At 42.8% G+C, this 23,399-nt stretch overlaps 1 protein-coding gene across 2 annotated transcripts in view; it reads left to right on the top strand.

The window, feature by feature from the left end:
• Positions 1-23,399, top strand: part of Setbp1 (SET binding protein 1) — a 352,623-nt gene that overhangs the window by 3,440 nt on the left and 325,784 nt on the right. For both annotated transcript variants that reach the window (XM_055622798.1, XM_055622800.1), the window contains exon 2: positions 16,439-17,067. In XM_055622798.1, coding sequence (XP_055478773.1) covers positions 16,603-17,067 — 465 coding nt within the window. In that variant the 5' untranslated portion in view covers positions 16,439-16,602. The remainder of the gene's footprint in view (positions 1-16,438; positions 17,068-23,399) is intronic.

The raw sequence follows: 23,399 nt of genomic DNA, 5'->3' as shown, positions 1-23,399 counted from the left end.
AATGCCAGTTTCTTCCTTGGAGACTTGAAGCTTTAATTAAAACCAGAAAGCTATTGAAGACAGACCCAGCCAATGAAATTCTGTTGTGCTGCTCAGGGACTAGAAATAAATATTTTTTTTTTTTCTGATGGTATTTCAAGTTGCTTCAGTTTTACTCATGCCAGTAAAACTGGGTACATTATTATTAACACATTAGCTTTGTCTAAGGAATTACAGAGCTTAATGTTGGATGTGATGGGGTTTGCTCAGAGACCTCTGGTATCAAAGAATCATGCAAGGATGGGACAAGAACACAACTGCAGTGCGCACAACATTGTATCAAAAGAAGACACGCTTGGAAAGTCCTCACTAGAAGTCACTTTGCCCATTTGCCAGGTTCCTATGAGGAAGGAGGCAGCATTTAACTTTATTCCTGTTTTATAACCTGTTATGAAGTTGGGTCGGCTGTGATAAAACATGTGAAATAACTTACAAAGAAAAAAGCTTTTTGTGTTTTTGTTACAATTTAAAGAGTGACAGTTCAGGGCCTGTTGGTCTTGATGCTTTGGGATTCGGGTGAGGCAAAAACCAAACCAATACAAGAGCAAGGTAGGAAAGAATGACAAAAAAGAAGGTATGAGATCCCAGGAACACTGAGCCTATGCTCCAAATGTGTTAAAGACCGCAGGCTAGGGCCCGCCTCTTGAGTTTTCTAGTTCACCACAGTGCTACTTTGGAGATCAGACTTATACATGGACCTTTCATGGTTGCTAACATCCAAACTTTCCCTAGACTTCTGGACCAGAATTAAGAAGTGTTATCGTAGCCATGTATGTGTGTGTGTGTGTGTGTGTGTGTGTGTGTGTGTGTGTGTGTGTGTTGGGGAAGCATGGCTCTTGTTTTGTGAATTCTTCTATTTCTTCTTCTTTTCTTTCATCATCAACATCATCACCACCATCATCATCATGTGACACAGGGCCTCACTGTTAAGCCCCAGCTGGCCATGACCTCACAAGACCCATTTGCCTCTCTCCGAAAAGCTGGGATTAAAGGACTGTGCCACGATGCATGGTGTTCTGTACACTCTTAGTGAAGGCCGGGACACTTTGGCCAGCCCAGTCCTTGATAAGTGCTACAGAGAAAGCACATGAAGGCACAAAATTGATTCTCACCTGCACTATTTTTCCAAGTTCGTATTTCTGTTTTCATCTAGTCTCCTACTATATTTTTATGTTCCTTTAGACATATCAAGTCAGAATTAAGTGAATGTCGTGATTTGGTTATGTTTTCAATTATGCACTTCATATGTATAGACAGAGCAGATTTCCTATTGTATTCGCAGTCTTAGCCCATTGAAGGATGCTCGCTAAGGCTGAGGAAGTATTTTTGACAGTCTTTGGGTTAGAGACCAGCAACTAATAACTTCTGTGATTCAATGCAAGTGATACTAGTGTCAAATGGAGAATGTGACCAGTTCTGAAGCCCACCGCATCCCTTACGATTGTTCTCAACTTTACTAATGCTGTGACCCTTTAATACAGTTCCTCATAGTAAAATTATTTTGTTGCCACTTCATAACTGTTAAGAATCATAATATAAACATGTGATTTGCAGGATATCTGATATATGACCTCTGTGGGGGTCGCAACCCACAGGTTGAACCACTTGCCTTAGGAGGAAGCAGCTGTCTCCTCCCCAGAACTGTGGCCTACTATGGTAGGTTATGATATATAGCCTCAGGCAAGATGCAAACTGAGCTACTGAGTAGATGCTGGGCAAAAGCTCAGCCTTTTCAACTAGTGAGCAAGAGAGGGGGCAAATGTGACTGTTGCTCAGAAAAACCATCTCCTTGATCCAACTTACATTTTCCCACCAAAAATAGTCCCTTTCATATGCATGGAACTTTGTTTCAAAAATACCTTCATATCGGATCCACATAGGAAGATCTGCATAGGAAGGAAACCAAGGAAATATTTATCCCTGCTTAGGAGATAAGGCTGCAGATACCTGAGGGTACCTGAAATGATACAAGTTAGTAGTTGACCTGGGGCAGCCCAAGTGTGAGTGAGCAACCTCACAGCTGATGAGACAAGATCTGTTCTGGATCCTTCCTCATCGTGTCCTAGCTAAATGGCCCTCATAACTTATGTAGCCTCTTTGAGCCTCACTAGTGTAGCCAGGAGAAGACAGATAAAGCTGTCTTCATCACTGCATCCTAGAGGTTGTAAGAATTAAGTTACCTTATGTAATTTCACCAGATCATTTTTATCCTTGAACTTTTGGAGATTTTCTGTGCTGCTTCTCGGAAACTGATTCTGGGATTATTGTTGCCATGACCTACTTTGAGAGGAATATCCACAAAACCCTCGTGTTAGTAGTTCAGCAGACTTAACAGTATATACGTATCAGCTGATGAGTCAGTCAGGCTTCTCAACTCAACCGTGCATGGGCTGCATGATTAGATGTATATTGTGCCAAGTCCGCGTGTGTGACTCAGAGTCTCATGTGGTAGCCAGTCCAGTTGGACTCAAGGAAGTATTGCTCAGGAAATGCTCCTTCAGTAAGAGTCAGAAGCAGAAATATGAAAGGATGAGAGCCCTTAGGGAAGAGACACAGTGGACAATGATATGGCCTCCATCAGGGTTCTGTGAGGAGGAGGAATGTCATCCAAGTCAGAATTTTTTATCCCTCTGAAAAGAAGAACTGCTGACAGAAATGCCTCTTTCCTAGCACACCCAGGAAAGTTTCTAGACTCTGGATGCTCTTCGCAGTCTCTTGACTCCTGGAGTCTTCAGTGTTCCCCTTCTTGTTCTTCCTCATACCTGGTGCTCACTGTCCTGAACCAGCAGCAGTGTTTTCCTTAGTGGTCGGTCGCCTTACAGTCATTTCCAGAAAACCCCCACTTGTAGCAACGCATAAGGCTTCTACCTCCTTCAGATTGGTTTCCTTGATAACACTGTGCACTCTGTCCCTTGTCCCCTTTAACACCTCAGCTCTCTCCATTGCCACATCCAGTTGGGGAGGTAACCTGACTGGTCCTGTTTAACCCGAGCATCTACCTGCTAACACAGCTGGCACCACTGTGCCTCCTCGATGAGGACACACTGCTTATTCCCAAACAGCTCTGGTGACTCTTCCCAGTAGCCACAGCACTTTAGGTCTGTAGTGTGGGCTTGCATCCAGCTGTGCTGCTTTGGTGTTTCTTGAACTTCATCCTCTAATTGCAGACCTATCCAGAAAAGGTGCAAACTTGCCCCTCGAAGCCCTGTACCTATTTAGGGTTGATTTCTGTTGGGTGACTATATCACACAATTTATATAGAGTTAGACTATAAAGAGTAAATCTTTTTAAAATATACCAAATCGTTGCAAAATGAAGCAACACAGGAGGACCTCTTACAGTGTATAATAACTAGTTATGTTAATAGCTTTCATAGTTTTGGCCTTTGGAAATCACCCAATCTTAGCTTCTTCCTCAGGCCTAAGAGGTTCTGCTATTTTACCACAAAGCTGTCTTTCCAGCCAATGGCTCCACTCATCCATTCGGCAATCAGGTGTTTATTAAGTGCCCACTGGAGTGTCCTCCACACTCTCACCCTCATAGCTCTCGATGTCTGCTGGAAATTCCAGTCCTGCAACCTGTTTTCCACACACATTTTGCCACTTAACCATTCCTTCTTCTTTGCTGCTTTATTTGGCTTCCTTTTCTGCTCAATGTTGACTGAGCAAGCCTGGCTACACAGAAAAAGAGAAGAAACACAAAGCCATGTAGAAGGGAAGTTTGAGTTTTGGGGTACAGGCTTCAGGCTGGGCTGGCCACCCAATAGCCTGGGTGAGGAGCAAGTCCCACTGCCTTTCTTAGCTTGGCTCATTGGAAAGGGGAAAAGGTTAAGACTGATACAGGCAGACCCATCCTAAGTTCTTGGACTCTAGAGACAGAAGTGTCTGAGATATTTAAAAACTTTTCCTTTAAAGCGCAGAGACCCTCAAACTCACTTAATGATACCCGGACAACTGTCCAAAGCGATCCCCATGAGAATTAAGGCACTCAGTTTGCTGTTGGATGTGGTTGAAAGAGTTACAGAAGGGGAAGTTGGTGCCCTGGGGTAAATTAAATCAGAAGCTCCCCAATTAGGGCAGAAGAACAGGCTTGCAGGAAAGGAGGTGGGGTTAGGTAGGTATGAAGCAACACTGCAAAAAGTCACACGGAAGGAAGCAAAGGGTTAAATTATCCTCACCGCTTTTGAAGCCTCCCCTCCTTTGGTGAAATAACTAAGTTGACACAAGGGAGATGGTTAAAAGTCAACTCTGGAAAGTCCAAAGCTGTCATCTTTGTTGGGGCTTTACTTCTGTCTCCTGTGCCCTCTAGGTATCTGAGATCTGCTGAAGCTGCCCTCATTTACACATCTTGGGGCTGGGTATCATTTCACGAAGCAGATCCTTAGGAGCTTGAAGGTTGGTCCAGTGTCTGCTTCTGAGCTGTTACTCCATCCCCACAGAACTTGTCTTCTCTGCCACTGGAGGTCTGTGCTTGACAGAAAAAAAAAAAAAAGGCTACTAGTTTGTTTTATGTTCAGTGAGATCAGAAGGAATCCAACCCACATTTTTCTGCACTGTTGCATTGGGGTGGGATCAGAAAGATTAATCTTTGTCTTAAGATACTATGAAAGGCTAATGGGTTTTTTTCTAAATTATCTGGAAGCACACTAGTTGACTTATTTAGGAAGAAAAGCCAATGGAAGCTATTGAGATGCTATGGTATCTCACACCAGGAACTTCTAAAGAATTTGGGATGTAAATGAAAGGCAAAGGTAGCAAGCAAATTGTGTAAAAAAGCTTTATTATTATTTTGTTATTATCTCTGTGTGTCAGTGATTCAGTCTGTCATCAGAAAGGAAATGCTTGGAGTTCTTTGGGATATGGGGAGCCACAGAGATGATATTAGTAGAATTTGATGTATCCAACACAGTAGCTTGGGAATGGTTGTTGGAGCTGGTGGGGCATCATATTCTTGGAGCAGAATAAGAAAACTTGGGTGACAAATTCTATGCAGCTGTTACTGGCTATGCCCATGGCCTGTTGTTATTTGAGTAAGAAGACTTTTGATTTTTTTTTTAAAAAGCATAACAGTGGTGGCCAGAAAGCATGGTTCAACATGTTAGCACAGTGGGCCTTCTCTCTGCTCCTTACATTGTCTTTAAGAGCTCTATTAAAATGTTTTTGATCCACAGATATTTTCTGAAGTCTCAGCCTTACAGCTTGTATGGGCCTTTCTTTCTGGTACACTTGGATGGGAAAGGTGTGCTATGAGGTGGTGGTTTTGCTCTCTGTGAGAGGATGGTATATTTGAGGAGACCTATTTAGCCAAAATGGAAGCTACCATCCTTCAACTAAATTAGGAACATTTTCCCAAGTGGAGCTTTGCTACTGGTGTGATCCATGCTAAGGTGTAGTTGGGAAGACTTCAAGGAGGAAAAGAAACAAGGAGCCTGTCTTAGAGGTAGGCTACCTTTGGTAAAGTGGCAGAAGTTGAGCAGAAGTGAAGAATGGATTTAGAATTACCTTGAGGAAATGAATACTAGTCACGTGCTATAGAAAGCTGCCAGATTGAGGATTACCTTCCATGCAGTAGGAGTTCAAGGTACTACTGCCAAGGCCAGGTAGATCTGAGAAAGCTTCAAAGACCTTGTGAGACATGAGTCTCACTCAGAACAAAGCGGTTGTCTTGGGTCTTGGTTAGGTGGGTGCAGAGGTTGGAAGATCCTCCACCTGGGAATGTATGAGAGAGAGAGAGAGAGAAAGAAAGGGGGAGGAAGGAGGGAGAGAAATCAGTTCCACAAGGTACCCTCCAGGTGGAGGCAGCAAGGTCGAAGGGCTAGGCCCATAGGTCAAGGCTCTAGATTCTCTGAGCTGAGCTGAGGAATCAGGATTCATTTTCCAAATGCTAGGAGTGTGGGCCTGAATCGAAGGGGGTGTGCAGTTGAGAGATTTCCATGGATGCAGCATGGAGACGAGTTCTCACGTCTGACCATGCTGCCCAGTGCCAGGATCTGCCCACCACCATCTCTGCAGCTGCAATCTGATAGTCTAAAGGAGTATCTTTAGAATAAACAACAGAACGATATATCAACATTTGGCTTGACGATTGGCCATTCTACCCCACACACTGGAAGGTGTCTTTAAGAGTTTAATACATAATTGGAAAAGGACACACTAGTTTCAGGAGCAATATGGTGTATAAATGGCAATTCAGGATACCTAGAAGGGAACTGTTATAAAGAGAGGGAAATGGAGAGAATAATTGTTCAGCTCTATGGTAGGCCTAGCATTTTCTTTAATGGAGAAGTATAAGTTGTATTAAATTATACTTTCTGTTCAAAAGGCAACGTACAAAATGATTGCTGAATCAGATAGTTGAGCGGATGAAGAGTTTGAACAGGACCCACCAGTCTATTCAACATTAGAGGGGGTTTTCTACAAAGATCAAGGGACTCATCATCTGTTATTCTCTCATTTGGTTTGCTTCCGTCATCCCAAATAAATAGGCTCTTTTTATGCCCATTTTACACATGACTGGTGGATGACTGGGCTTCAAGTGTCTACTTAATGCTGGCTCTTTAGAGTCTCCTGGTGTTATTAGTTAAGAAACATTTGGGTCCATACAGGACTAGCTCTGTATTTCGCCAATCTCTAAACTTTAGATTTAATTCATATGTATAAAATGGCCCCATGTCTGGATTAAATCAGTTTAAAATTTATAGATATGTAAGCTAGCATACTTAAAGTATACAAGAGGTGTAAAGAAGTGTCTTTACAATGGCTCCCTAGTCCGTACTTGGATGGGAAATACTATGATCACAATAATTTCTAACAGATCTACGATGATTCATCTATTTTGATTCAGTGTGTGTGTGTGTGTGTGTGTGTGTGTGTGTGTGTGTGTTTTCTCTCTATAAGAATTTGTGTAGTGAGTAGCATGAACAGGTGAGAAATCTGAAGCTGAAGAATACGAAGGGACATGACAAGTCAGATGTGGGAGTCCTGTGGGTAGAAGCAAGTATGGGCTTTTGGTAAAAAGCTGGCTTGCCTCTGTAGATCATAACATAAAAGAGTAATCATATATACAAGCTATGCATCAGTTCACAATGGGGATACATTGGTTCTGAGAATAGCATTGTTGGTGGCTTTGTTATTGTGCAAACACCAGAGTGTGGTCCCGTATAGACATAGATAGGACAAGGACAGAGACATGAGAAGGCCTGTGACCATACTGGCATGACATATAGCTTTACAGTAAATGTTTTATAGTTAGAAAGAGTGCAGTAAATTAATGATAAAAGGTATAGAGTAGAAACATAAACAAGCTGGTAGTAAAGCCCTTCACTCTTACAAGTATGCATTGTGTAATATATGTAAGATTTTTATGCTTTAATACTGTGTGACTGGTATTGGAGTAGGTTTGCTCATGCTGGGTCACATTAAAAGTATGAATAATGTTATGTACTATAATATTACAAATGAAGCCTGGCAGTGGTGGTGCATGCCTTTAATCCCAGCATTAGGGAGGCAGAGGCAGGTGGATCTCTGTGAGTTCCAGGCCAGTTAGGACTACACAGAGAAACCCTGTCTTGCAAAATGGTGATAACAATAACAATGAATGCAATGATGACAACATTGCTAGGTGATAGATTTTCAGCTACATTAAAGTAATATGGGACCACCACCGTACATGCAGTCTGTTGTTGACCTAAATCTGTTCCTTAGTGCACTAGTATGTATCTGAACTCAACTGTGGATCTGTCATAGCAAATGTGTGCCCTTGAGAAAATTACTAAACTTTCTGGATCTTTGTGCTATGTGTGTACATTAAGGACAGGATTATGGCATCATACAGTATATACAGATTAAACTGAGAAGCTCAGTTATTTTTATTTTTATTTTTTTTACGGTGATAGTGTTCTCTTCCTAAATCCAGGTAGGGACAGTGATAGTGAGTAGGATGTAATCGCTAAAAATTGAGCATGCAAACTTGAGGCTAGGTCTCAGTAGCCAATCCCCAAAGCTCATGCTACTGTGCCATCCTGAGAAGGCATAACCAAAATTGTTAGAAATAGCGTGCCCAGTCTCAAGCTTTAGAAGCTTGATTCAGATTTGTCCTTTGCTATTGAGATCCTAGGCACAAGAATTGATATCCTATGCTTAAGGTTGAGTTCATCTCGTCTCACTTAACCAGAGCTGGAGAACTAACAGGAGCTGCTAAGAAACAGCCACTCCCACCTTTTATGAGATTCTGGTTTCTAGGCAGACAAGGCTCAGTACCTAGGAATGTCAGGCTGGAAGGCAATATGGGGCTCACTTCATGGCCCCTCTTAGTCATTAATGAAGATAGGGGATCTTTCTAACTGTACCCAGGGATATTTTCTCTATGAGATAAACCATCTATAAGGAACAGCAGAACGCTCAAGTTAACAAGTTTAAGCTAGCTGTGTGTGCGGTGAAGGTTGGGTTCTAACCCTTGGGCCACAGAGTTTTCCTTGGGATCAGAGAAGAGAAGCCAACATGTGGCCAATTCATAACTTGGCTGACACATTCCAGGGGACCAAGTCAAGTTTAACAAAAAATGTGAGCATGTACTAAGGTGATCCCAGGTAATTATGACCTCCTTGAATATTTAATCTTCAATTACTTCTCCTAGAAACCCCTGAGGTAGGCTTATTAGCCACTCTCCAAATGAGACTTGAATGGCTTAAAAATGCCTCACCAAATACAGTTACTAACGGGAAAGAGAGACCGACTGAGGTCTCATCCCATGACCTCCAGGCTTTGCTTTCTCTGCTCTTCTTTTCAAGAAGCATGGCTTTTGAACACCTCCTATTGGACATTTTTTCCTGTGTTCATTGTGCTCTGAAATGTGTAGAGACCCATTCATAACATCAGCCCTGCATTATAGAGAGCCAGGGCCTGTAGGTAAGCCAGACAACACGAAAATACTGAAGCTCAGTTTGTCAAGTGCTTTCATGGTAAAGTGCCCAAGGATAAAAGTAAATTCAGCTAGTCTTCTGGATGGAGGTGAAATGACCCAATTTATTTGTTTGTTTGTTTGTTTGTTTGTTTGTTTGTTTTTATCAAGATAGAGCTTCTCTGTGTAATAGCCCTAACTAGGACAGTCAGGACTGGCTTTGTAGACTAAGTTGGCTACAAACTCACAGAAATGCACCTGCCTCTGCCTCCCAAGTGCTGGGATTAAAGGCGTGGGCCATTACACCTGTCCTTTGACCCAGATGTAATGCTATCTTGAGATAGCATCGAGCTAAACCTGTGTAGAAATGAGAGAGGGCATAAAGCCGGTGGGACTAGGGGCCTTTCGTAGAGTAGTAATGCATTTCAAGGTCGTTCAGGGGCTTCTGCTGGAACCTGTGTTGGGTGAAGAAGACAGCAGTGCTTCTTGGAGGAGGTAAAATGTGATCTGGTATGTGCCTGCCAGGTGTACAAAGCACAGAAGAGGCTGCTGGGCAGGAGCATTGTCCTCTGCTGTAGACTGCAGACACATATGCGGTGTCAGCAAACTGGTGTGGGGCTGTCTTCCATTCCTGCTGATTGAGAGCCAGGTATGTGTTGGGTCACTTGATCCATTTACCAGTGTTTATGGACCATTTATTCCAGGAATTTTGGCAGCAGGAAGGGTTTCAAGAAACATCACTCAGAGTTATAGGCCCTCCAAGTCAAAGGGTGACTAACTGGCTGTACTTTGACACAGGCTTTCCTTCAACATTCACTGTGAAGGGGATTTAGGGCCTTTCTCCATGTATCAAGGACTGTGGCAGGCAGTGGAGATAGCATGGTACTTGAACCAGTCTTGGGTGTTACCCTCAAAGTTCTTAGTGTCTAGTGGGAAGAAGCTGAGGTAAAAACGTAAGAGTGCCACAGGATTCAGGAATGTGGGAAGTGCCAGGAAGGGCCTGCCATGTGCCACAGAAGCACAGAAAGAGTACTGACTTGAATAAATCGGAGAAGAGATATTATTTGGTATCATTTTGCCTTTCCCTCAGGAAGGCTGGAGGAGGATTCCAGCTGTGTGCAAAGGTGCAGGAGAATCTTCTGTGACTTTCACTGGGTGCCTTTAGCAGAAAGAAAGAGGGATGAATAGTTAACTACCCCTGTTTCCAAACTCTTCTGTTAGAATCTGACAAGATAGTTTTCTCCAACTCCAGGTCCGTGAACATAGGTGAAAAACAGAACACAGAGGAAAGAAAAAAAAAATGATTATATGTGTGGGAAAACACTAGAAGAGTCTTAAACTAAATGTTGTAAGAACCTGGAAGCCGGGATCATTAAATTGAAAGAAAGAATGGAAAGAATAATCGCACATAACATTTGTTAGCTGGAGATGATCTATGTGGCTGCAAGGGAGACAGCACCTCACTATATTAAACAATTCAAAACGCTCAACCAAACAAACTATAAAATGTGTTTTCCAACCGGAAAAAAAGGGGGTGCAGTACCTGGACAACCTTCACTTTCTAGCTTTTCAATTGCTAGTAGATATTCTGAAGAATTTTGAGGAAAAAGTTTTGACCTGAGAACCATATAGTCAGGTTAGTGCTTCCTATGTGCAAACATGGAAGAGGTCCCTGGTACTGAGGAATTTGCACAGAAGTCCAAGGAGATCTGAAGGTGGAAAGAGACAAGGATGAGGAGTGAGGATCTGCCTGCATTTCCTACTGTTTGCCTTTAAGAGCCTGTGAAAATAAACTTTTGAAAAGTTTATTTTAACATAAGAAGCACAGTTTTTAACTATCGACATGTACATGGGGTAAACTATACCCAGTGAGAGAGCTAGGAAAGACAGCATTTTTTCCTAGTGTTCCTGAGACACTGAGGCTGACTGGTGTCTCATGAGAGCTCCCAAGAGGAAGAATGAAGCCTGTAAGTTATGTCTTTTGACTCCTGTTGAATATGCCAAGGGCATTGTCAGTTTCTGCACACTGTACATTTGGAAAGCACTGGTCAGGGTGGCAGTGGCTAGCATGCGGATGGTGACCCGGGAGCCAAGCAAGTAGGGAGGATGGATGAAACTTGGGAAGCCTCAATTTTTCATCTCTCTGTTTAGTCCAACACATTTCTTGAATGTCTGTTCAGTGTTAGATGCTGTGCTGGGCATTGGGATGGTAAATGCAATGGATGCCTGTTAGTAAGAGACTAAGAAGCTTTACACGGAGAAGACACTTGCAAGTGCAGTCAAGAACTGCTGCAGGGCAAGTGTATGGATCAGGAAGTCTAAGGAACTGGTTCTCAAACCCCAGCCCATCCTGTACCTGGGAGCTGGGAGAAAGCCAAAATGCTGGGCTGGCCCCTGGAACCTGACTCAGTATGTCCAATACACTCAGGCGCAGAATAAGAAAGTTTCCCAGGCAGCAGGTGGAGAGCATTTTCAGACAGGGAAAAAAACTCCCTCTATCTTACAGATTTTAAAGGGTGGGGGAGATACTGTTTAGGACTCCCGTGAGTATAAGCATCATCTGGCCATGTGTGTTTTCCCTTGGCACTACAGAAATACTGCTGTGGGTTCAAACTGTTCAATTTGAAGTGTCCCCATAGGCCTCTGGCTGCGCACAGTAAAAGCTGCTCAGCAGTGAGTGCTCCATTTTTATTGGGGGAGGCGTGGGATCCAGCGTTCAGAGTGGCTTGTCTAGCTAGCATCTCTCTGCCTTTGAATGCTAGAGCCAGGAGCAGAGACCCTGTTGCCACACACCAGTCTCTTTGTGCATTCTAAGGCGTCAGATCCGTCTTTGCTCTACTGCTCCTTGGGACCTGCTGGTGACTTATTTCCTAAGCAACCTTTCGTCCCTGCCTGGACAGCCCTGCAGGCAACCACAGAAGGGTCAGTTTGGGTAGCCCTGGAGGCAGGGAACCAAGGACAGAGCATTCATTGTGTACTGCCCTCTCTGAGCCAGCAGCTGATTGCGGGAAGGCGAACAGGTCAAAAGGCTTTCACCTTGCCTGGGCTCCCGCATCTCTGAGCGTGTGACTGTGTTCACACGTGTGCGTTGGCAGGGGCTTTTCACAAGAGGACTGGCAGTTGTTTCCCAGACCCACCACAAAACTCAAAGAGTGTGTGTAGGCTGGCAGGTATGTGCTGGGGCGACTGAAGAACAGCAGCTTTGTGGGCCGGTAAAGTCAACAGACAGGTTAGGTTTCTTTGATCTGTGCTTTTGAAAGCCTTTTTATTTTAGGTTTTTAAGGTGATAGGGTTCATGTGGACACAGGGTCTGGATTATTATCCCCAAAATAGGCAGAAAATTTGGCGCTTCCTGAGTGGGTAGAACTAATTTGGAGAGGGACTTTGAATAGCTGTCGGAGATGAATAATTTTCATTCAAAAAAAAAAAAAAAAAAAAAACCAAAAAACAAAAACCACAAAAAAACCTTTTAGAGACTCTCCAGGTACTCTCTCCCAGGGTGGAAATGAAGAAAGTATGAGCATTATTCAGCTGGACTTGGACTCAGCCTGAGAATGAATTGCTGCTCAATTAGAAAAATAAGATTTATGTGCTCAAAACGAGTAGAAGACAATGCAAGACTGGCATTTAGGGGCATCTACAGAGCTGGGTGAAGTGTAAGTCAGGCCAGGGAGTAAGTGCTGTCAGCCAGAGTTTGTAACACTGTCACTATGGTGATATACATACTGGGAAATAACCTGGAACTAAGTGGAGGCTCAGGGCCTGCTTGGCTTGTTAATTTTTCATTCATTTCTTCATAGCAAACATTTAAAGTGGACTAGTCATATGCTAGAGTGCAGGGATCGATGGCAGCAAATTTAAGAACTGGTTCTATGAAAATGCCAGTGCAGAAAGAACTCCGTGGATACAGGTCTTAGCTGAGGAGACACTTAAACTCAGTAGCTAACACAGCCTGAGACTAGACTCAATGTGACACTGGGATTGTGGGTCTGGAATGGCTACTTGAAAAGCTTGGGGCTGTTTGTAATGGCCTTCTTATTTTATCTATAGTGTGTGTTGTAAGAAACTCCAACTGCCCCCCACCCCAACTCCAGCTGGTCCAGGCCCTCAAGAAATCACCATCAGATTTCATCAGGGGGTCTACTATCTGTTTACTATTAAGTTTCCTAGTTCTGCCATCATATGAGGACTGCACTGCCCTAAAACCAAGCTTCTCCTACTCTCATTACCTGTAAGAAGAAGTCCAAACTCACTAGTGTGTCATTCAAGGCCCTCACAATCCAGCTGCAGCCTTTTATTTGCTGTACCTCTCACCAGTCTAACTTGGTGCTGGACCCCTCCCTCCTTAGCCACACATCAGTTTGCTTCTTTCTTAGCATAATCCTACATGTTCCTGGCTCACTCTTCGCCTGTGTTGTACTGTCTGTCCTTTGCTATTGTGTCTTTCTTCTTTCCATTTTTTTTTTTTTTGTTGTTCTTTCATGCTGTAGTTAAGTGTGGCATGTATGTATGTTTGCATGTAGACAGATATGTGTTTGTGCATTTGTGTGCAGACGTGTGTTTGAGTATGTGTGTGTGTTTAGGCATGCATTCCTGCCTACATGTAACTGTGGAGGCCTGAGATTAATATTGTTGGTCTCCACAGCCAGCTTGCTCCTGGGATCATATCTCCACCTCCTGAGGTTGTAATTACAAGCAAGCCAGCTTGAACTGGAGTGGTTCTGGGGATCTCCATTGAGATTCTCTTGCATATGAGGTAGACCCTTTAGCGGCCCACCCCCACCAGGGTCTTCCTACTTTCTTTCTATAGCTGCCTAAGGTCCCCGAAACTGTCTGCTCTTCTTAGAGCGTTCCTTTGCTGGCACTGTAACTTTCTTCAGATTTGCTTTTCAAACCTCTAATCAAGAGTGAGGGAAAGGGGAATTGAGAGACAATTGTTGAATTGGATTTTATTTTTATGGATCTCTTACTGCTGCATCTCAATAATTATTGACTCATACAGTTAAAAATATGCAAATCTCAGGCAAACCACTTTTAAATGGGAGATGCTTTCTTCATGATAACTATGTACCTACTTCATTGCCTATCTGCTCATCTGTAGGTAGTGTTTCATCTTCTTTCATCTCATTTCATCTGCTCTGGTTTGAAGTTTAGATGGATTGCTAAGAGCTTCTGAGGATGTCTTTGCCTTGTCTTATATCCTGCATTGGTAGTTACTGGGAAACTAAAGCATAACCTTGATGATTCCTACTTCAGTGGGTACGCTGTGGACACTGTTGTCCTTAGGGGAAAAAAAATGACTTCCAATGTGTTTGGAGCTGGAATGCAGATGCAGAGAAGTCAACTGGAGTCTCCCTGAAATAAGCAGTGACATGTTCTAAGGCATCTTGATACCTTAGGGTGTTCCTGCAGTATCTGCCCCTGAAGAGAGGGGAACCAATGGATGTTGACTTGGTAAGAACTTTATTTTTAGAAAGGCTCTTTCTATGTTCTCCTGTCTGTTCTGGAACTCACTGTGTAGGCCAGGCTGGCTTTGAACTTGTGATCTTCCTGCCACAGTTTCCCAAATGCTGGGGTCACAGGCATATACCACCGCAGTTGACTTAAATGTGACTCTTTAGGAAATAAAAATTTTGATGAATATAGGAACATTGGCCTACTAGAGAGAAAGACTTTAGAATTGATTTTTAAAGTAAGTGTCATGTGATCTAAATGAATTCTCTAACTGCAGAAAATCTTGTTAGTCACCTGAGTTGCAGGTATTATGTAGTGTTTTTGTGGTAGCCTCAGCAAAGGTGCTCATAATTTTACTAGGGAAGTCTTATCACTTTCAGAAGAAAAAAATGTACTATTGTGTTTTTCTTTCAGAATAAAACTTCTTGTAAATACGCTAGTGTGCAGGGCTGAGCCATTTCTAAGATCTGAGTATGTTTCTGGGCTTCTCTACAATGTGAGACCTGTTTGGAGGTTTCTTGCCTTAGCTTCTTCCTCCTCTGGCTTTCTAGCAGGTTCCTGGCTGAGAACATGCTGGTTTCAGAGCCAGGAGACACATACTCAGCTGTCAGGTTCCAATGCTTGGCTGGTCTCAATGTGTTCTTACAAGCCTCGTGGGGAACACTTGGTAGGTAGGGACATTTGATGACCAGTTCTTTAAACTGTTGGACTTGTAGGTAGAAACAGAAAATGTGTAGAAATGTTCTCTGCTGGCAATAGGGAGAGTGCTCAGTGGGGTAAGAAGGAAGGTTTGGAATTAATGAAACCTCATCCTTAAGTTAGGAAAATTTGGTGGTTTATATAACTCTGGAACATTAGGCTTTCCCTTACAGATTGATATTTGGGCTTGCCTTTGGCTTTTGCAGTCAAGAGTCTGAACTAGGGAATAGAGGGATGGTGGTAAGGGGGAGAGTTGGCTCATCTTGTGATTGTCTGGAGAAGCCTGATTTTTCTCTTCACATCTTGGAGGGAAGCGGGAAGAGAAGATGGTAGGAAGATTCCTGACATTTTCAGTGACTTGTGAAATGCTGCTTCTCTCTCTTTCTTTTGCTGTTTTGTTATGTGGACATAACAACTCTTCATCTAAGGAACAGGAAAGAAGGTCAAAATTGTATAAATGGCTATTTTACGTAAGTAGTAGAAATGATTAAATACCTTATGTTTCTGTTGATAAAAACATTTTAAAAGTCTGTTTTGCATTAATCCCAGATTTCTATTGAAATCTTTTGCTTTCTTTCTTTCTTTTTTTTTTTTTTCTTTCACCTAAGTTTAAGAGCTAGCTCACCATGTGTGGTGGTTTGCATGGATAATCCGAGCTTTGGTAGGCTTAGTCAGGAGTATTGCCACAAATAAAGAGTTCAGCCTGAGCTACACAGTAAATTCCAGACCAGCCTCGGCTACAAAATGAGATCCTGTCTCATAGAATGAAAAGACAAACCCCATAAAGCAAATGGAACAAACAAACAATGACAAAAACTAAAAGACTTTGCATAATGGAAATTATGTATAATTCGTTTATTGACAAGTGATGACAGACAGCCAGGAGATGGACTAAAGGGTGCCCATCCTATAGAAGCAGGTAGAGGGGGGCTTCTCATAGGCAGCTGAGAGTGATGTTCATTTTACAAACTGTTCCTCAGAGGGAAGTTAAGAGAAGAAGCCACGTAGATACAGTTCTCACAGACCCCTGTCAGCACTCAGACATCTCTTTCATTGTGGTTGGTTTTCCTGGTGATGGCATCCGCTGTGGCTTCAGTGTAAGAAACCTCCTGCTGTTACTGGCTGTGGACTCACCTCTCTTATATTTCTTGTTAGGCCTGCGGCCATAAAAATTAGTACTAACCCATCATGACGGCACGTGTGCTCTAGCATAATTCATATTGGTTATGGCCACATTCTGACCAACTCTCTGATACTGTAGGCACGTGGGAAGGGACCATAGAAACTGACATTGGATCTCTTGGGGTCTCCTACCATAGCCAATTATCTCTCTGCTTCTCAATTGCAGATCTGATTCCTACTGAGGACTTCACCACATCTCCATTCTTGGGACAGTAAACCCAGCGGCTGGACTACTTTGTTCTTGGAACTTTGGGTGTCCTCTCTTTTGACCTTTTCCACTTCCCTTTGTCTCTTTCCCTCCTGAGAACTCCTGAAAACTGTAGGATTATCATGGAGTCCAGGGAAATTTTAAGCAGCTCCCGGCAAAGAGGGAGTGAGTCGGAATTCCTTCCAGGCTCCTCATCCAAGTCCCCAGCAGCTCCCGGCTGTTCAGGAGAGCCCTTGAAAGGCATCTCTGTGGGTGGAGAACGCATGGAGCCAGAGGAGGAGGATGAATTGGGCTCAGGAAGAGATGTGGATTGCAACTCTAATGCAGACAGTGAGAAATGGGTGGCTGGAGATGGCTTGGAAGAGCAAGAGTTCTCCATCAAAGAGGCAAACTTCACTGAGGGGAGTTTGAAGCTGAAGATTCAGACCACAAAGCGGGCTAAGAAACCCCCCAAAAACCTGGAGAACTATATCTGCCCACCTGAGATTAAGATCACCATAAAGCAGTCTGGGGACCAGAAGGTGTCTCGTGCTGGGAAAAATAGCAAAGCTACAAAGGAAGAAGAAAGAAACCACTCCAAAAAGAAGGTAGGAAACTGCCTTGCAGGTTTTGTTTTGTTTCTGTTTTTGCTATTCTGTCATCAACTTTTAAAGGTCAATTTACTTTTGAATATATTTACTTTTGAATCACCGGCCTCTTTGACAGAATATTTAGGGCCTACCGCCAACTCTCAGAGATAATGTAGTATAATGTTGAGTTTATCATTATATTTTATACTCACCTGGGAAACATAAGCTACTGGGAAATTATAATTTGGGATCACATCCTGTTTATTGGGTAATAGCCTACAGGATAGGTCACTCAAGTCCTGCAAAAAGTTTGAGCTACTTTTTGTTTTAATGTTTGCATCTGTTTTCCTGGTTGGCCGATCTGAGCAGTCAAGACGTGTGCAAACTAACTTTTGGTTTCATTCGTTAGTGTTGTAGCTCTTTCTAAGATGAATGCTTCAAGGAAGCGCTGTTTTCATCAGGATAGAGTCTTCTGTATGAGCAAGAGATGGTCATCCTGAGAACAAGCCCTCAGAGAGCAATATTAGAGGAGGGAACAAGAAAAAGCGAAGGTGTGGGGTTCAACTGACTGAATCATAGTCTGAGACATGGTGAACCTTTATGTCTCTACGTTGACAAATCTGGTCCACTGTGCCACTTCATGTCCATCACAGGCATGAAGACAGAGGTGCTCGGTAGAATCAGTTTATTGGGAATGGACGTGTCCATGATTTATTGGATTATTTTGTGTGTGTGTGTGTGTGTGTGTGTGTGTGTGTGTGGTTATAGTGGTCTCCTTTCTGGGAATGGTACTCAGCCTGTGAGAGCAGAAGGCTGGCCCAGTATCAAAAGCATTTTTGCCTTCAGGAATCTTAGCAGCCTGAGCATGGCTGTGAAATAGAGTTTGGTTGAGGTTTAGGTGATAGGTAGGTATTAATCAGGTTCTGTCTTTCACTGATGTATAATTAGTCAAGTGTGCTAGATGGAGTGTGACTACTTAACGTGGCCCTGGAATGTTCCTGTCATCAGGGGACTTATGAGTTGCATGGCACTCATTCAACAAAAATGCACAGAGACCATGTTCTTTGGAGCAGAGCTGGGTCTGTCCTTATGTCAGGTGTTTGCACTGATATTTTGCAAATTGAAAACTGAAGATATGAGCTAGAAGCTTCGTTCGAATGTGGCAATTCCTCGCAGTTGTCTCAACAAGCTTGTCCTGTGTTTAAAACTGAAACTTCTTCATCCAGAAGCCTCAATTCCAGGAAACCAGGACAGTTGATTCACTGCCACGTTAGTATTTTGGGACACAGAGGAATAAACATTGGCTTCATTTGCCAGAGCGTGTGGGTCACACACTCCTCCCCTCCCATCAACTTTGCAGCCATTAATGAGCGCTCTGTTTTGAAAACAAAGGTTATCTTCATACCTGACAGGAACTTTTCAGTCACTTATAAAGTGACATTGTTGCCTTGGAGTTGTGTGTCTTCAGCTTTGAAAATGAGTACTGCTATCTCTGACCATTGCAATGGCCCAGCTCTTTGTGTGATGTTGAACTGTGTGTGTGTGTGTGTGTGTGTGTGTGTGTGTGTGTGTGTGTGTGTATGTGGAGGGGGTATCCTGAAAGCTGTTACCTTTGGTGATTATTTTCTCTCTGTTCCTATCCCCATACTGGGATTTGAGTAGCAGCTCAGAGTTTGGGTATTCAACCCCAAATTCAGTCCAAACTGAAGTGTGACTGAGGCCAGCCATTCTCATCCAAGAAACAAGGTGGTTTTCTTAGAAAGAAAGATGAAATTCCTTTTTTGAGCATGTGGTTTGACTCGTGTGGTAAGCATTTTTATGCCTCACAGCTGGAAGGAGTGGGAAAGAGGGGGCCAGAGTTCAATGTGAAGTGGTGTTTTATGATGTCACTGTGATGGAGCAGCTTATAAAAGGTCTTAGCTTTTAGAAACTTGCTTCGTATTGTATATCTCTATCTTCTCTACATTTACACTGAAAGTCGTTACTTTTTAGGAATGAATGAATAAAGTTACTAGCATGAGGTTGTAATTCTTTGATAAATAACAAGAACATTCTCTTATCTCTATTGGGTTAGAATACTGACTTTATTGCCCTTCAAATTCCTGTCGTTTTACAGAGATGAAACAAAAGCTGAGGTTGAGGATGTGTGTGGAAACTTTGCCTGTGATTGTACGGAAAAACTCAGTGGTGTAAACTTGTAGAACTCCTTCAATAAATTGGAAACACATGATGAATGATAGGGACAAGAAAGGATGAAGATGGTGTCTTGTATATAACAGATCAGTACCTATTCCCGAGGTACAGGCTTTTGTGTCTCTTGGTGAGGTGAGCCGTATTCTGAAGATGTGTAATGGAGCTGCCCCTCGGAACCAAGTCCTACTCCAAAAGTACCCAGAGGCCGCATGGACCTGGTCCTTGAGTGGGTGGAGGCTTTTTCTTGGGGGCATTTGGATGCATGTTCTGACACTGAGCAAAGGTTGGCAACCACAGCCTGTGGGCCAAATTCAGCCCCTTTCCTGTTTTTCTACAGCCCACACACAAAAAATGGTTTTTACATTTCTAAAACGATTTTTAAAACTCAAAGAAAAAGAAATATTTTGAAGTATGTTCAACTTCTTTGAAATTCAAATTTCAGAGTCCATAAATAAAGTTTTAATGGAGTGAGGCCAAGTCCACTCGATTACATTTTGTCTGTGACTGCTTTGTTATTGCAATGGTAGAGTTGGGCAGCTGTCACCCTGATACTGGCCTGTAGAGCTTAAACTATTTACCAACTGGGTCTTATACAAAATGTTTGAAGTTCAGGAGAAAGCTCAATCAATAAAGTGCTTGCCATGCAAATGTAAGGATCTGACTTTGGGTCCCAGAACCCCCCCAAAAAATAAAATAAAATAAAAAAAGTAGAATGTTTGATGTAACAGTAATCCTGGCACAGATGGGGTGGAGACAGGAAGGTGGCTGGGGCTTCCTACACAGCTAGTTTTGCTAAACTCCACGCCTAGTAAAAGACCCTGTCTCTCAAAACATAAGGTGAAAAGCAATTGAAGAAAACACTAGATATCAATTTCTGACTTCATGTACTTAACCCACCTCCCCCAGTGTTTATCAGATTGGCTTATGGGAGGACGAGTTTCAGGATAGCAAGGTTTCTGCTTCATTTTGGTTTGTTTTGAATGTCTTGGGGTTCAAGTCTGGAGGCTGGGAGAAGTTGATTGTTACAGTATGTTCTTTTATTTTTTAAGTGAAGGGATTAGTAGTTTATTCAGGTGATTGTTTGATAGCCTCAGGCAAAGAGAACTTAGGTTGGGTTCCACATGATTTTCTGTTTTAGATAAGGAAAACTCCCTGGGAAAATTGTAATGTGACTCAGCCATCACAAACACAAACATGTTCTTTACTGTGGTCATGGTGGCTGCAATGGTCTTAAGCTTTGAAATCTGTTCAGTATGCTGTAGCACTTCCGTTCCAAATTTCAAACCTAGGACTAACCCTCCAATCTGTAGAGCTTTGGTGGATGGAGAGGGAACACAGTCATTTCAGTGGAAGAACTCATGAAAAGAGAACCTCACTGCGCAAGGCTGATGGAATTCTCTAACAGCCTTAGGGAGTTAGGATAGGGGTCTGGATGGCCTACAGCCGAGGGCTAAGAACAATTGGCTTGTGAGAAGGTCACCAGCACTGGGTGGTGGGTGGAGATGCTCAGAACATGTTTCCCGGGCTTTACGGAGAGAGAGCAGACAAGGGCCTTGTTTGTTTTTGTTTTGTTTTTTTGTTTGTTTGGGTTTTTGTTTGTTTGTTTGTTTTTGTCAGGTCACCAGCAATGTCCCATTTCATAGTTTCTCAGGTCAGTAACATAGTACCTTGTGCTCAGACTGGCTTCCTTTCAGGGAAGTCAATAAAAACCGTAGAGAACATGAGGATGAATCTCTAGAGGCAAGTTCAGGTTCACAACACACATGATGCTAAAAGTTCTGGTGGTGGCAGAGATCTGAGGGTGCTCTCAGCTCAGAGCTTAGCAGCTTTGTGTGAGGAGAAGGGATTAGCGACACTGGTCTAAATTCAACAGCAAGAGAAGGGGTTGGGTGTCCTAGTTAGAATAACTCCCCTCTGGAGTGGCTCTGTCTATTTGGATCCTTATTGTAACTTTGCTGAGGCCCAGGTTCCTCATCTGACAAATTTAGATGAATATTTCTATGTGCTCTAACTTGGAAGACTAAGGGGAAACTGGCTAATTTACTTCAGCACTATATCATCGTATGAGTTCTGATTTATTGAGTCCCATTGCCCACTAGCGCTCTTTTGGCTGATTGGCATGGACTCACCTTCTTTGTTAGCCCATAGGACAAATCTTGCCAGTAAATACTCATTAAAAGAGGAAGAATTCCTGGTTCTGACTGTTTTGAGGGAGGATGAGTGAGAATGGGTAAGATTTGACTTTGGAGCTGGTTTTGTTAGACTGTGAAGGCAATTTATCCCAGTCCCTAAAAGATCAGGACTACGGGATCAATCCTCTCATACCAGATAGAAGAGCAAGATCACCCTTGGATGCATTTTCTTTATTTCCAAATATTGAAGAGAGTACAAGATAGCTTACTCATGAATTTAAGTCTTATTTTCCTATATTGCGTTTATTAAATTTATTTGCCTTTGATGAAAATATAACTTCTATTTCGTGTCTTTTGACATAATCTGATTTTTTCTTCTTTGCTAGTTAAATCAGGAGAAATTACTTCCTCTAGCACAGAGGACTTAAACCTCGTGTTATCAAGTGCCCACTATGAGGCAAAGAATGTGCACAGACTCTGCCTTGGCTACCTCACCTTGGCTACCACTGTGTGTCTGGGCAGACTTTGTGTTGTGTTTCAAGTGTAACCCTCTCTTGGGAAGCCTTTCCTTTCTCCATCCTCAGATAGCATCTCCTTTATGTCAAGAACAAAAAGCGTGGGCAGCAAAAAGGATTTTCGGCTGCTATGGACGGAAAGAAGAGTAAAATCAGCTTTATGGAAATGAATGGGTTGGATTTGACTCTGCAAGTATAGGGAAGAGATGCTTGGGGTGTGGTGTACCGAGAGAAGGGGCCTCTGGGTAAAGTGGTCGTACGCAAGGATGATCTTCTCTAGCGTTGCCCACCTTTCCTGGAGGGGGCAGAGTGGCACATTTCTATTTTGGCCCTCTGTGGTATGCGGGGTGGGCGAGGAGTGGATAGCTAAGGCGCTGCTGGGCAGGGGTTGACCGAGATTAACCTCAGCTGAAGCTATTAACAGTTCTGATTGTCTGGCCATTGTTCCTCCTCCAGTCTCCACTCTGGTCAGTGTCTGTGAGCATCAATCTGAGCCCCTCTTCCTCCTGTGGCTCAGACGCCCCTCCTTTGCCATTATTCTGGACAGCAACTTGTCTTGTCTCTCCCATGTGCATTGTTTGCCTAAGCATGGGAATGTAGTGTTTGCAGCTCCTGGGTGTTTCTGTTTCTTCTGTCATGACAGCCACACCTGGCCAGCAGGGCAGGTCTTGCCACCATTTCTTTGTAAAAGGCTGAATTTATCTTCTTAATTAATTATTTCTGCTATGACTTATTTGTTTATCCTTTCAAATAGCACATTCTTTTTTACCTGTCACTCAGGAAGTGTTTACTGCATGAAGACTCTGGTTATTTCATAGCATAAAATAAATAAAATAGCAGCTGTGGGGTATGTGATCCTCAGCTGAAAGTATTGCTTCCTAGGGTAACAGGGAATATTTCACGGGAAAAAAGGGAAGGAATAAGAGAGAAAACTGAAGGTGAAACTGGGATCAACTCTTATGGAAAACTCAAACAGAAGGCTTTGCCTCCCTCAGTCTCCATGTATGAATTCACACTAAAAGCATCCAGAGCCATTCAGGCCAGGATGCCAGCTTTAAAATGCCAGCTATTACTCATGTAGATGTTTCACCTCAATCTTGGCAACTGTTTCTATCATCAAATTGTCCCCTCCCCTTGGCATATCAAAAGCCTTAAAGTCATGGAGCAGGTGACTGAGTTGAGCGTTGAAAGCATTGAGATTTACTTTCAAAGAGGATATTCTGCTGTTTTTTTTTTTTTTTTTTTTTTTTTTTTTAGTTATTTTCCACCATGTCACTAGTTTCTTCTGGTTTTTTTGGTGGTGGTGGTTTTTTTTGGAGGGGGGCATGGTTGGGATTTTCTAAGGGTTTAAATCATCTAGCTGGCCTACTTCCTCTTGGGTTTAATATTATCTTGGTAGTCAGTTTCTCCTCAGATTTCCTCAAGAACATTTTAATGTTTATCTATCATCTATCTATCTTTCTATCTATCTATCTATCTATCTATCTATCTATCTATCTATCTATCTATC

This window comes from Psammomys obesus, unplaced genomic scaffold, assembly GCF_907164565.1.
Source record: "Psammomys obesus unplaced genomic scaffold, mPsaObe1.curated_primary_1811, whole genome shotgun sequence".
In the NCBI taxonomy this organism is placed as follows: Eukaryota; Metazoa; Chordata; class Mammalia; order Rodentia; family Muridae; genus Psammomys; species Psammomys obesus.
Note: the sequence above shows the minus strand (reverse complement) of the source record. Positions and strands in the feature narration are given on the sequence as shown.